This window comes from Staurois parvus, unplaced genomic scaffold, assembly GCF_062004578.1.
Source record: "Staurois parvus isolate SC_StPar_1 unplaced genomic scaffold, SC_StPar_1.0 ptg000657l, whole genome shotgun sequence".
Lineage (NCBI taxonomy): Eukaryota > Metazoa > Chordata > Amphibia > Anura > Ranidae > Staurois > Staurois parvus.
In genome coordinates this window covers 4009936-4022379 of record NW_028318453.1, presented here as the reverse complement: position 1 = coordinate 4022379, position 12444 = coordinate 4009936, and the positions used below count along the sequence as shown (strand labels likewise).

Here is a 12444-nt window from a genome sequence, read left to right as displayed (position 1 = left end):
TTAACATGATCCTTTCCGTTCAGGATACGAAGGTTTAACCGCACCTAAGCATGGCAGCTCTGTACATAGACACATAGGCTTTTATGGAGTTGAGTTTAGGAGCTTTTGTCCAAAAAATCCCAAAAGCTCCTAAACTCGAGTTTAGGAGTTGCTTGTGTACATGAGGACTAAGTGTATCTTTAGCTGACAGTACACGTATTCTTTAATGGCTGCCACTATTAAAAAAGGAGAAAACTTATTAGACAATAACTGCAAGTAACCCACAAGATCTAAACTCTGGTTTAAATTATTAGGAGAGACTTTCTGGAGACAGCCGGCTCATGCGCCCTGAAATAACAGCATACCCGTGCCATTCCTTCAGAGCACTGTGCTGTGGCCCAAGACTCCCAGGCGCATGTATGAAAGTGACGTCATCGCGGCTTGGACAGAGCCCCATCAATGGTGTAATTGGGAAGAATCGTGCCCCTTTGTTGGCGTCACTGGAAGGTATTGTGCCCCTTCATTGGCGTCTGCAATGGCAAGGTTGGGTGCAATAAATAAAAGCAACACACACAATTTAACCAGTATTTACACCATTACATATTCTAGGCATGTGAAAGATCCTCTACCAAATGAACACCTGCCCTGAAACATCATAGCATTCACTTGGCACACCAAGAAATAACAGAATCCAACTGCAATATTCTTGCACTGTCAAAACCTCCACTTTTATCATCACATAACACAGGAGGATGTATATTATAGTCATCACAATCTGCATAATAACACACACCAATAATAATGTTAGCATTACAGAATGAAATAGACATTTGACAGCATCGCAGCATAGAATTAATACATTACCAAAGCTATGTGAAGGAGGGAAGGAACAGATCCCATCAGAACCATACTGCACAGGGGGCACGGGGAAGCCATAAACACGACCAATCGATGAGCCCACATAGCCTTGGCAAGAGTCCCAGAGTCAGAGCGTCCCCTGTCCGCTAGGGGGCTCCCAATCGATCCCGCTCAGACTTCCAGCTTCTAAACCATTTTCCTGTCATCTTTCCCGAAGTGGGCAGGGGTCACACCCACTCTAGGAGGAACTAGCAGAAAGGTTTCGTGAGGATAGAGAGTCATGTCCAGCCACCATACTGAGTCAACATTGTAATCTGAAAAGTCTCACTTTTGCTTCTGATCAGCTTCTTATCTAACCTGAACTTCTTCTCATCTACCCTAAACTTAAAGATTTCTAACTTCTCAAGCAAGTAGATATCTTTAAACAGGTGCTTATCTTCTAATGTGACATTACTAGATGTCATAAACATGTTCAATCCCACAAAAAAGTATTTATCTTGCTCTAAGCAGAATATCTTGTGACTCTGTTCATTTAGCTTAGAGAAATGACATTAGTCAATAAGTGTTCTTGCATGGCAAGACCACTTACAGTTATCTCACATATATATTATTATTATAGCCAAATTTACCACCCTAACCCCTCCCACAGTTTTTACACTACATAGACAGTAATATACCGTAATGTGCGGATTGTTTCCGATTGGTGTGCTATTACTTTGTGGAACGTTTCGCCGAATGGTTCACGTAATATCGGCGTTTTGTGGTGAAATTGGTCCCATAGGAATGAATGGCGGAATATTGAAAACTAGAGTGGGAGCTGAAATCTCAGGACATAATTTCTAAACTGCCACCACTCCCTCATTTTCAAGCCCACCTACACAAATCTTATATCAAAACGGTCAGCTATCCCTGCAGCCACGGCTAAGCCATAGTCCTGATAGTTTTCACAATATGACCATTTGTTTGCAACTCATGCCACCCACTGACATTCATTGAAACTCCACTCTAGCCACCTCAAATTTGAAGGGCAATTTCTAAACTGCGACTGTGCCTTCATTTTTAATATTTCAGAGACATACTATGCATCAAAATGTAGGTCTGGGTCTTGTGATTCTCACAATATAAAGCTCTTCAGTGTAGAATTTACAATTTTTAAACTACAACCGTCTGAAGATGGCAACCGCCAGTGAAGTGAGCAAGTCGGAGCAGTTTGTTTTTAACCGCTCTTCTCTGCCCTTGCTGTAGAGTGAGTTGCCATAGGAACCCAGGTGTGTGAGCAGGCAGCAGAGTGACAAGCCACTCCACCCAGTTACTCCGCCCACTCCAGTTGTAGACTACTGGTGGAGGCAAGAACACTTCACACAATTTCCCCAGAAATTGTAGCTTTTCTACTTTTTCATGCTACTGGCATTTGTGCAACAATTTTTTTTTTTGTTCTATGGTTGAACTGGATGGACTTTTGTCTTTTTTCAGCCAGACTAACTATGTATGCAACAATGCTTTATTGTAAAAATTACCCAAGAAACAAAACGTCCAAGGCCAACACATTTCATAGGCATTACAGTGTCATTGGAAGGAATTGTGCCCCTTCATTGGCGTCATTGGAAGGAATTGTGCCCCTTCATTGGCAGGAATTGTGCCCCTTCATTGGCGTCATTGGAAGGAATTGTGCCCCTTCATTGGCGTCATTGGAAGGAATTGTGCCCCTTCATTGGCAGGAATTGTGCCCCTTCATTGGCGTCATTGGAAGGAATTGTGCCCCTTCATTGGCGTCATTGGAAGGAATTGTGCCCCTTCATTGGCGTCATTGGAAGGAATTGTGCCCCGTCATTGGAAGGAATTGTGCCCCTTCATTGGCGTCATTGGAAAGAATGGTTTAGCAGGTAACCACTTCCACTGGTGCTTGGACTGCCCAGGCGACTTGAGTGGAACTTTCCCTCTCCCCCTCCTTCCCCACAGTCTTCTGGGACACGTCACAGGTCCCACAAGACTACAGGGCTATTCCCAATGCACTGTGTGGCTCACGCATGCACACTGGGCAACTGGCTGTGAAGCTGCAAGCCATTACAGCCGGGTGCCCCCAGTTGAGATATCGGTGCCAGGCACAGAACGGCTCAGGTGGGCACATCGATGGCCCCTGGGACAGGCGAGTGTCTGTTTATTGAAAAAAAAAATCCATATTTGCTCAAAATAATTCGTCTTCACCTCAAGAATAAAAATATGCTGTATGTAGTGCAGAGAATATTTTCTCAGAAAAGTGTAGTCCTTAGCTCAAAGATAAAGACCTAACTGACATAGGGAAATACTCTCAGAAAATGGCAGTCTTCACTCCAAGAATATAGGCCTACAGAACACAAGCAGATATTTTACAGAAAACTGTAGTCTTCACTGCAGAAACAAGATCAATGTAATGTAGTCTTCATCTCAATGATTAAAATATATAGCATAGAGGAAATCGTTTCTAAGAAAACAGCCTTCATCTCAAGGAAGAAAGAGGTGGTGGTAAAGTCATGCCTTAAAAATAAAAATGCTGTCCCTCCTGCAAGTTTAAGTCATAATGTACTAATATGCACCACATATTAGCACATTATGACAGACTACTGTCTCCTCTATAAAATAAATAAATAAATTGTAGCACCGAGGGGGGGGGGGGGGCCGCACACAAATCACATGATTTGCATAGGAATGCGGTGCGGTTCCTGTGCGAACCGCATACGAAATACCGCACCACATGTATGTGAACCCAGGCTTAAGGTTATCTATGCAGCCATGTGACTACAAAGCTCATTCCTCTCTCTGTAGCTGACAGGCGTGAACTGCCTGAGCGCTATGGACACTGGTATGATGATATCGCAGTGATGTGTGTTGCCAGCCCTCCATAGTACACAGAACTTTGCATTGATGTGACTGCATAGAAAACCTTAAAGGATAAGTTCACCTTTGGGAACATGTTCCACCCATTTTTAGGGTGGAGCATGTTCCCAATGCTACAGCTGCGGCCCAATCCTCCCTCTCCCTGTGACAGCAGAACAGGGAGAAGTTCAGTGTTTAACCCTTCACGCCGGCGCCTCCCGACCCTTTAAGGGTTCCATAAGCCGGGAGGTGGTGTTTAGGGTCATGTGACCGCCGTGATGTGCCGTCACAGGATCGGGAAAGGTCCCAATCGAAAGAGGAGATCAGGACCTTTCCGTGAGTACCAGACGTGTGCTGGGACCGCGCAGGGCGCGAGCTCTCAGCACATATGTCCTTTTTTAATAAAACACAAATGTTCGGCCCGCTCGGCGTCTAGGCCCAGACGCCGGGAGGCCACACATTTGTGTGCGGCAGGCGAAGAGGTTAACCACTTGCCCTCCTGAGGATTTACCCCCCTTCCTGACCAGGCCATTTTTTGCGTTACAGTGCTGCATTACTTTGACAATTGCGCGGTCACGCATCGCTGCACCCAAATGAAATTTACATTTTTTCCCACAAATTGAGATTTCTTTTGGTGGTATTTGATCGCCTGTGCGCTTTTTATTTTTTGCACTATTAAAAAAAAAAAAAAAAAAAAAAAAAAAAAAAAAAAAAGATATATTTAACTTTTTGCTATTAAACATGTCCAGTAAAAATAAATAAAAAAAAATCTAATTTAGTCATAAGTTTAGGCCAAAATGTATTCTGCGACATGTCTTTGCTAAAAAAAGAAAAACCCTATATGTAAACGCTATAACTTTCACCAATTAACTTACACAAACGGCAGTATAGATACTGGAATTATTTTTTTTTTTACTAGGAATGGCGGCGATCAGCAACTTATGGCAGGACTGTAGCGGACATTCTGACACTGGGGGGAACTGACTTGGTGTCACAGACATCCCCAGTGACACCAATACAGTGATCAGTGCTAAAAAAAAAAAAAACAGCCATCTAGAGCAGTGTGTCCAAGCCGACAGGGAATAGGACTGTTAGTAAACAAAGCCCTCCTCCCCGTTGGAGATCCTCAAGAATCACCGGGTGCTGGCAGGTAACCACGGGCTGCGACGCGGTGATTGAAATCCGCGGCCGCGAATTGCGGCACGGGTAGGGCACGCGTGACTCACTCCTACACGGAAATGCAAAATCACGTATATAAATATATACACACACATATATACATACACATACATACACGTGATTTTGCACACCCCTGCTTCCCTATAGCATTATATCTGCTATAGGGTGGCGGGGAAACAGTTAAAGCAGCGTGGACACGCGGGGCTCTGCCAACACAGCCGCATCATTCATTCACCGAGTTCTCTGAATGAATGAACTATAAGTCCCCGACAGCCTTAGCAGCTGTCGACTTGTAGTTCTCAATGTTCTACCATGGCGCTGTGGTAGTTCTAGGATTCTTCCTGGCAGTATATCGGCTTGCCTGTACATCCTGTGCGGGCAAGCAGATATACTGACAGGTCTGCAGGAGATCTGCATGGAACCAGCGATCACAATTCCTGCAACAAAAAAATTAATAAATGCACATTTTTTTACCTGCAAAAAAATTTGCATTTATTTTTTGTCAAAGGGTGAATTTGCCCTTTAAAGGATAAGTTCACCTTTCATAACATGTTACACCCATATTCAGGGTGTAACATGTTATGATCAGACCGGCACCAGCTTCGCCCTGATCCTCGCTTTGACAGCTAGCGGGGGATCTTCTCCCCCGCTGAGCTCCACAGTGCCGTGGTAGTGCATCGATTCTTCCTGTCCGTATATCTGCTTGCTCATACATCCCGTACAGCAAGCAGATATTCTAACAGATCTGCAGGAGACCTGCATGGCAGAAGCGATCTGCTGATGGCTGGTGCAATGGTTTCCAGGCTCCTGCAGACAAAAATAATACATGCACAGTTATATACCTGCAAAAATATGTGCATTTATTATTTTTTGCTAAAAATTTAACTTCTCTTTTTAAAAGGTAAAAGTATTCAGAAAGTGATTTATTAGAAAATGTATGCAGAGGAAGAAACCTTTCAGCCTACTTTCACACTGACTTTGTCTCCTCCGTTCAGCAGGGAATCCATGAACACATCCCCTGCTGAATCAGAGCAGAATGTGACGGATGACATTTTGTGATGTCTGTGCCCATTTCGTTTTTATCCACAATTTGGTCAGCACGGTCCTGTGGTTGCGCTGACCAATTAGCATTATGATGGATGCTCACTCCAGGGCTACGTATTGTGGAGTATGTCATACAGATGGCTACACCCGCTGCATGGGACATCATGACCGCCAAGTGCAGCAGGGTGCCAGGATATTTGGAGTTAGTTCATTTTTTGTGAAGAAGTGAACTTACCCTTTGAAGTGTATGTAAACCCTAACACATACCTAGTGAAGTGACTGACTTTGTGATACATGAAGATGAAACAAATCCTACTACACAAGTTGTACCCATTTATCTGGAAGGCATTCCAAGTGGAGAAATTATACAGCTTGTCTGAGTTTTCAGAAAGCAGAGGGCGGGAGCTGAAGTCACTCTGTAGAGCTTACTGAGAGCTGACTGGAGGGAAGTGACACCTCCCGTTAACACAGGATCAGAGCTAAGGCTGTCAATCACAGACTGTGTTCTGCAGCTCCCTTCACATCACCTTGGTGTCAGGAAAACCTGTCAGAAGTAATTCATTCAGATAGCAGAGAAATGAGGCAGCAGAGAGTAATGACACTTAATACTCTGGACTGAGACAAGTACACACTATACAGGGATATACTTTGCTCATATTTCATGGCTGAGGTTTACAACCACTTTAAATCAACAATGCTGATCATTATAACAGCTGGATAGAGGGATCACATAAGATATATGCACCAGAGGGGAGGGAAGGGGGTTATGAAAAGTGAAGTAACCCTTTAACCTCCCTGGCGGTTTTCCCAAATGTAGCTCGGGGTAAAATTTCAGAACCAAAAGCGGTAACCCTGAGCTACACTCGGGAATCCCCTGCAGCGTTGCTCCGGGATCCCTTCTGCACTTACCTTGTCCTTCTCTCCCGCGATGTCCCCCCTGCAGCGTCCCCGGCCGATGACGGCATCTCTCTTCCGGGTTCTGTTCCCTGCGATGTCGGGACGTACAGGAACGGAAGTGGCAGGAAATTTAAAAATGTCAAAAAGTGACATTCACTAAATACACTAAAATCACATAATAATAATAAAAAAAAAAAAAAAAAAAAAAAAAAACTGTATCAGAGCATTTCACATACATTTTGTCCCTAGTGTTTTGTCTTGTGCCCTGCCTGCATTTTTACTGTTCTTTCTGCCTGGAAACTGAGAAAACTCCATGGCGTCCAAAAAGCATCCCTTTAGGGCAAAAGCGGTTTTAGACCAGCTAGAGAACAGCGATAGTAAATCAGAACCACTTGTAGAATTGAGTTATAATGATTTGTGGGGAAATTTGTCAGACACTGAAAACGATTTTGCGACTGAACTCAGCGCTCTATTTCCAGTTTCAGTTTCTTTGGTTTGATTATATTATTGAATTAAATTTAATATTATTGTTTATTATATTATAATTTCGTGTTTCAAATTTTATCATACCCGGGATGTTTACTAGACTCTTGTTCGGACAGATTTCAGTGAGTTATTCCTAAGAATTACAGTCCTACAATAAAAAAAACAACATATTTCCATGCAAAAAAAATGTACCGCTTTGAGCACAGAAATACTGACATAATCATACACCTACGGAGGTTAAGGGAACCTTTACAGAAAGCAATTCAGAGACTGCCATCGTCAATCTCAAAAAAACAAAAAAAACAAATTGTGTATGATCTCCTTTAGGGCTCCTTTACACTACAATCTCTTTGCCTATTGTGTGTTTACATGCATTTTCAGTGGGTATTTAGGAACAATTTTTTGTTTTCCAAATTCCCGTGCGTTTGGCCATGTGCATGCACTACTTTTGGAAATTAACTGCAACTGGATCACATGGTACTTTTCTACCATGCGATCCAGTGTGGGCATACACAGTGTTTGCGATCTGCATTTGGAGCGCTATTAACAATTCACTGCCACCCGCTGCAGATTGCAAGGGAGTGTATTCTGAATGCAGTGTGGGAAACCTACATGAAACGCAGGTTTCCCACACGGCATTCTAGCATGAAGAGACACTGTAGGTAAAAAATGTTCAGGTAGTGGCATATCCCTCATCTCTCCTTATACTTACCCGGGCCCTCACTCGATCCAGCGCGGTGCCCATCTGTAGCAGGTCTCACAAGCTTTGCTGTGGCAGTGGGAACCATTGACTTGTGCCGCTGTCAGTCAAATCCAGTTATGATAGAGCAGGAGGGTGGGGCTGAGCAGTCCGTATCAATAGACACAGGCAGCGTGGAGTAGGATTGAGCCTGCAGGAAGCAGAGGAATGGGGGGACCCAAGGAGAGGAGGATCGGGACTGCTGAATGGAAAATGGAATTGCACAGCGCAGGCAAGTATAAACCTGATTGTTATTTTAAAAACAAACAAAACAATCAAAATCAATTAGGATCTCCATACACTATACAATCTGATGGTACAATTACCTTTAGATCTACCAACAATGTAACATAAGGGCCTGCCTGGTTGGATATAAGTCTGCATGCACACTGGACATCTTTACAGCTTCTGATTTTGGCTTTTGTTTTTTTCTACAGCCAGTAAACTCCCCAGCATGTTCTCCTATGTGTCCAGGCACACATAGGCTTTTACCACTTGCCCTCCAGAGGATTTACCCCCCTTCCTGACCGGGCCATTTTTGCAATACGGCGCTGCATTTACTTTAACTGACAATTGCGCAGTCATGCAACTCTGCTACCAAATGAAATTTATGTCCTTCCCCCCCCCCCCCCACAAATAGAGCTGTCAGTGGTATTTAATCATCTGTGTGTTTTTTAATTTTTGTGTTATAAACAAAAAAAGGCCTTAAAGTTTGAAAAAAAAAAAAAACAATATTTTTTACTTTTAGCTATAAAACATCCCATAAAACAAAAAAAAAAAAAAACAAAAACAAAAAAAAAAATCGAATTTCTTCATAAATTTAGGCCAAAATGTATTCTGCTACAGGTCTTTGCTAAAAAAAAAAAAAAAAAAATCCCAATACATGTAAATTAACCGGTTTACGTGAAAGTTATAGCGTCTATAAATGGCGGTATAGATACTGGAATGTTTGGGGTTTTTTTTATACTAGTAATGGCGGTGATCAGCAACTTATAGTGGGACTGCAGTGGGTTGACACTAGGGGGAACTAACTGCCACTGACATCCCCAATGACACTAATGCAGTGATCAGTGCTAATAAAAAACACTGACACTGAACTAATGGCACTGGGCAGAAAGGAGTTAACATCTGGAGCGGTCAAAGGGTTAACTGTGTGCTTTTTTTTTTTTTTGGGCAGCACAGTGGCTAAATGGTTAGCACTTCCGCCTGGCAATACTAGGGTCGTGGGTTCGAATCCCAACCACGGCACCAACTGCTTGGAGTTTGCATGTTCTCCATGTGCCTGCGTGGGTTTCCTCTGGGTACTCTGGTTTCCTCCCACACTCCAAAGACATGCTGCTAGGTGAATTGGCTCCTGTCTAAAGTGGCCCTAGTATGTGTATGTATGAATGCAAGTTATGGACCTTAGATCATACACCCCTTGAGGGTTAGGGACTGATGTGAATGTACAATATATATGTAAAGCGCTGCCTAAATTGACAGCGCTATACAAGTACCTGAAATAAATAAATACATTTTTACCATGTTGTGTTTTACTAGGGAGGCATGCTGCTTTGTATTTCAGTGCTGTGCAGAGAAATACAAAGCAGCATGTCTTTGCTGACAGGAGAGAGACCTGTGTTGTTTGCACACAGGTCTCTCGAACAGAAGAGAAGTTCATAGGGCACATCTGCCTTGGAGACCATTGGGGGGAGACAGTGGAAGTAGGCACTAAAGCAACATTTCCAGGAGCAGAAGCCGACTCTGGGCAGGAAAGAAGAGAACAAGAAGGCGCTATTAAGTGCAGTACATTGATGCACTGCACTTGGAAGCGCCTTCTTGTTCTCTTCTGTCACACAGAGGTCTCTCTCGTCAGCTTTCCCCGATGATCACTGGACAGGAATTGTTGGCTGAGACCCGGTGACTGACATCCCTAGCTTCCAATGGAGGTGCGGGTAGGACAGCACGTGACCCCCTACCCCGAAATGCAAATCACACACATATACACACGCGATTTTGCAGAGCCCGGCAGCAGTGGTTCTACTATAGGGCAGAGGGCAAGCGGTTAATCAGCAATTTTTGGCAGGAAAAAGACCCCAGAATTAGTGGGCTTCTAGGAGTGTTTTTAGCTGTAAAAACGCTCTAACGATGGTAAAACATGACAAAAAATTGATGTTTTTAACCCAAAATTTTATTTTTTTTGCGTAAAACACTAAAAAAAAATGCAAATGTGGAAAAACGCATCTAAACACTAATGCAAAAAAAATGCTGAAAAGCTTGCGTTTTTAACGTGACTTTATACAGCTAATGCTACCGGCGGTTTTAAACCGCTCAGTGTGCACGAGGGCTTCGCTGAATGGAACGTTCAGGTGTGGTCATTCCAAATCAGATTGTACCGTGTACGTATGAGCAGCTTTTCAAAGCTGAAACCATGAAGCCCCATATCATTACAGTAGGTATATCTTCGTATCGGCCACTTACCTGCGATGTCCCACAGCTGCAGCCTGACCAGAGTCTTGCCGTCCCAGTTGATGACTTTCAGGGCGAAGTCCACTCCTATGGTGGCCCTGTAGTGCTGGGAGAAGAGCTGGTGGACGTATCGCTTGATGATGCTGGTCTTCCCCACCCCCAGCTCCCCAATCACCAGCACCTTGAACAGGTATTCCCTGCGCTCCGGGACCCCGGCAGACGCTCCCAGCTCTCCGCTGGCCGACTCCCCAGCCATGAGCTCTCTGTGTGTAGATAGAAGGCAGAGTGCTGTGCACACCACGTCTACTGCCCGACAGCCCGCACCATGGACACTCCCCCGCACTCCTCCGCCGTGTACATCAATAACATGCCGAGTATTGTGGCAACAAAAACTTCCCCACAACTCGGCTCCAAACCTTCTCCCTTCTACACGCCCCGCCCATCCAGTCACACAGCCAACCACCTGACAGCGGGTCACATGACAGGAAGCTGGGTCCAGGGAGGAGTCTTCTCTCACGCTGCATCTCCGCATCCCTCTAGACGTGGAGGCTGCATGGTTCCTCTAATCCATACTGATGTCTCCGGGGTTGGCAGATACTAGAAGACGTTTTTGGTTGGGGCGTCTTTTGGCTGTAACCGCCCCCCCCCAGAAGTAGTGGGTTTCTAGAGGAGTCATTTAGCTGTAAGAACGCTCTAAGGCGGTAAAACATGCGTTTTTTGAGCAAAAGAAAAAACTTTTTGAGCGAAAAAACTGCAAACGTGACAAAAATTGTCTAAACGCTACGCCCGCATGCACACTGGATGTTTTGATAATGTAGGTAACCAGGGGCGGACTGACAACTCATGGGGCCCCTGGGCAATAAGGGATCATGGGGCCCTGTGTCCTTGCCCAAACTCAAAAAAGCCTATGAAAAAGGTACCAGGGGCATCTCATGGGGCCCCCTACTGACCCCGGGCCCTCGGGCAGTGTCTGAGTTTCCAAATGGTCAGTCCCCCCTTTGTGGTAACGTTAGTTGTGTAAACTCTCGTTAAAAACGTGAGGTTTTTCAGCTTGCTTGCATTAGTGTTTTGCTGCGTTTAGTGCCACTTTTTTACATTTGCGTTTTAGCATTTTTTTACAAAAAAATGGGGGATAAAAAAAGCAGGTTTGCAGCGTTGGAGCATTTTTACAGCTAAAAAAACTCTAGAAACCCACTAGTCCTGTTTTTGTTTTCCAGCCAAAAAACACCTGTCACAAAACTAGGGATGCACCGAAAAGAAAAAAAGCACCGATACAGGTGCCAAAAAAACCCCCGCCCCTTCTCGCCACTCAATAGGTCAGCCTTACCTGAGAAACCATTGATCCCGGCACTGGGCATAGAGATGAGTGAAGGAAAGATGACTTCCATTCATCTCTATGGCTTTGGAGAACAGGAGTGATGTCACTTCCTGTTCCAGCCATTTTTTTTAAAGCACTTGATCAATACTTTTGTTTTTATCCAATGCTTAACCACTTGCCGACCAGCCACTGCAGAAAAACGGCAACAAAATCCCGTTTTAAAATGTGATTTTGCAAAACAGGTGGGCGCACGCAACCGCCCTACCCGAGCCGCCGATCGCGGCCTCCCTCTACTGAACGTGGAAGAATCGCATTCACGATAGGAATGTTTTGACCGCCTGCTGTGGGAAAATGATGCAAGAACATGTAAATGTACCGTATTTACCTGCGGTTTTGCAGCATTTTGTGTAGGGATGGACCGAAATTTCGATGTTCGAAACTCTTCTGACGAAAATACATGAATAACCCCGCCCCTGCTGGTTCTCAGCCTTACCTGAGAAACCATTGAACGATCCCAGCGCTGGGCCTAGAGATAAGTGAAGGAAAGATGGCCTCCACTCATTGCTATGCCTTTGGAGGACCAGAGCGACATCACAACGTCACTTTCAGTTCCCGCATCTTGTAAACAAGGCCTTTTTTTTTT

At 44.4% G+C, this 12444-nt stretch overlaps 1 protein-coding gene across 1 annotated transcript in view; it reads right to left on the bottom strand.

Moving 5' to 3' along the window:
- The window catches only part of RAB32 (RAB32, member RAS oncogene family), a 55760-nt gene extending 44823 nt beyond the window's left edge, over positions 1 to 10937 (bottom strand). Inside the window, exon 1 of the mRNA XM_089694276.1 lies at positions 10496 to 10937. Coding sequence (XP_089550402.1) covers positions 10496 to 10739 — 244 coding nt within the window. The 5' untranslated portion in view covers positions 10740 to 10937. The remainder of the gene's footprint in view (positions 1 to 10495) is intronic.
- Between the last annotated feature and the right edge of the window lie 1507 nt (positions 10938 to 12444).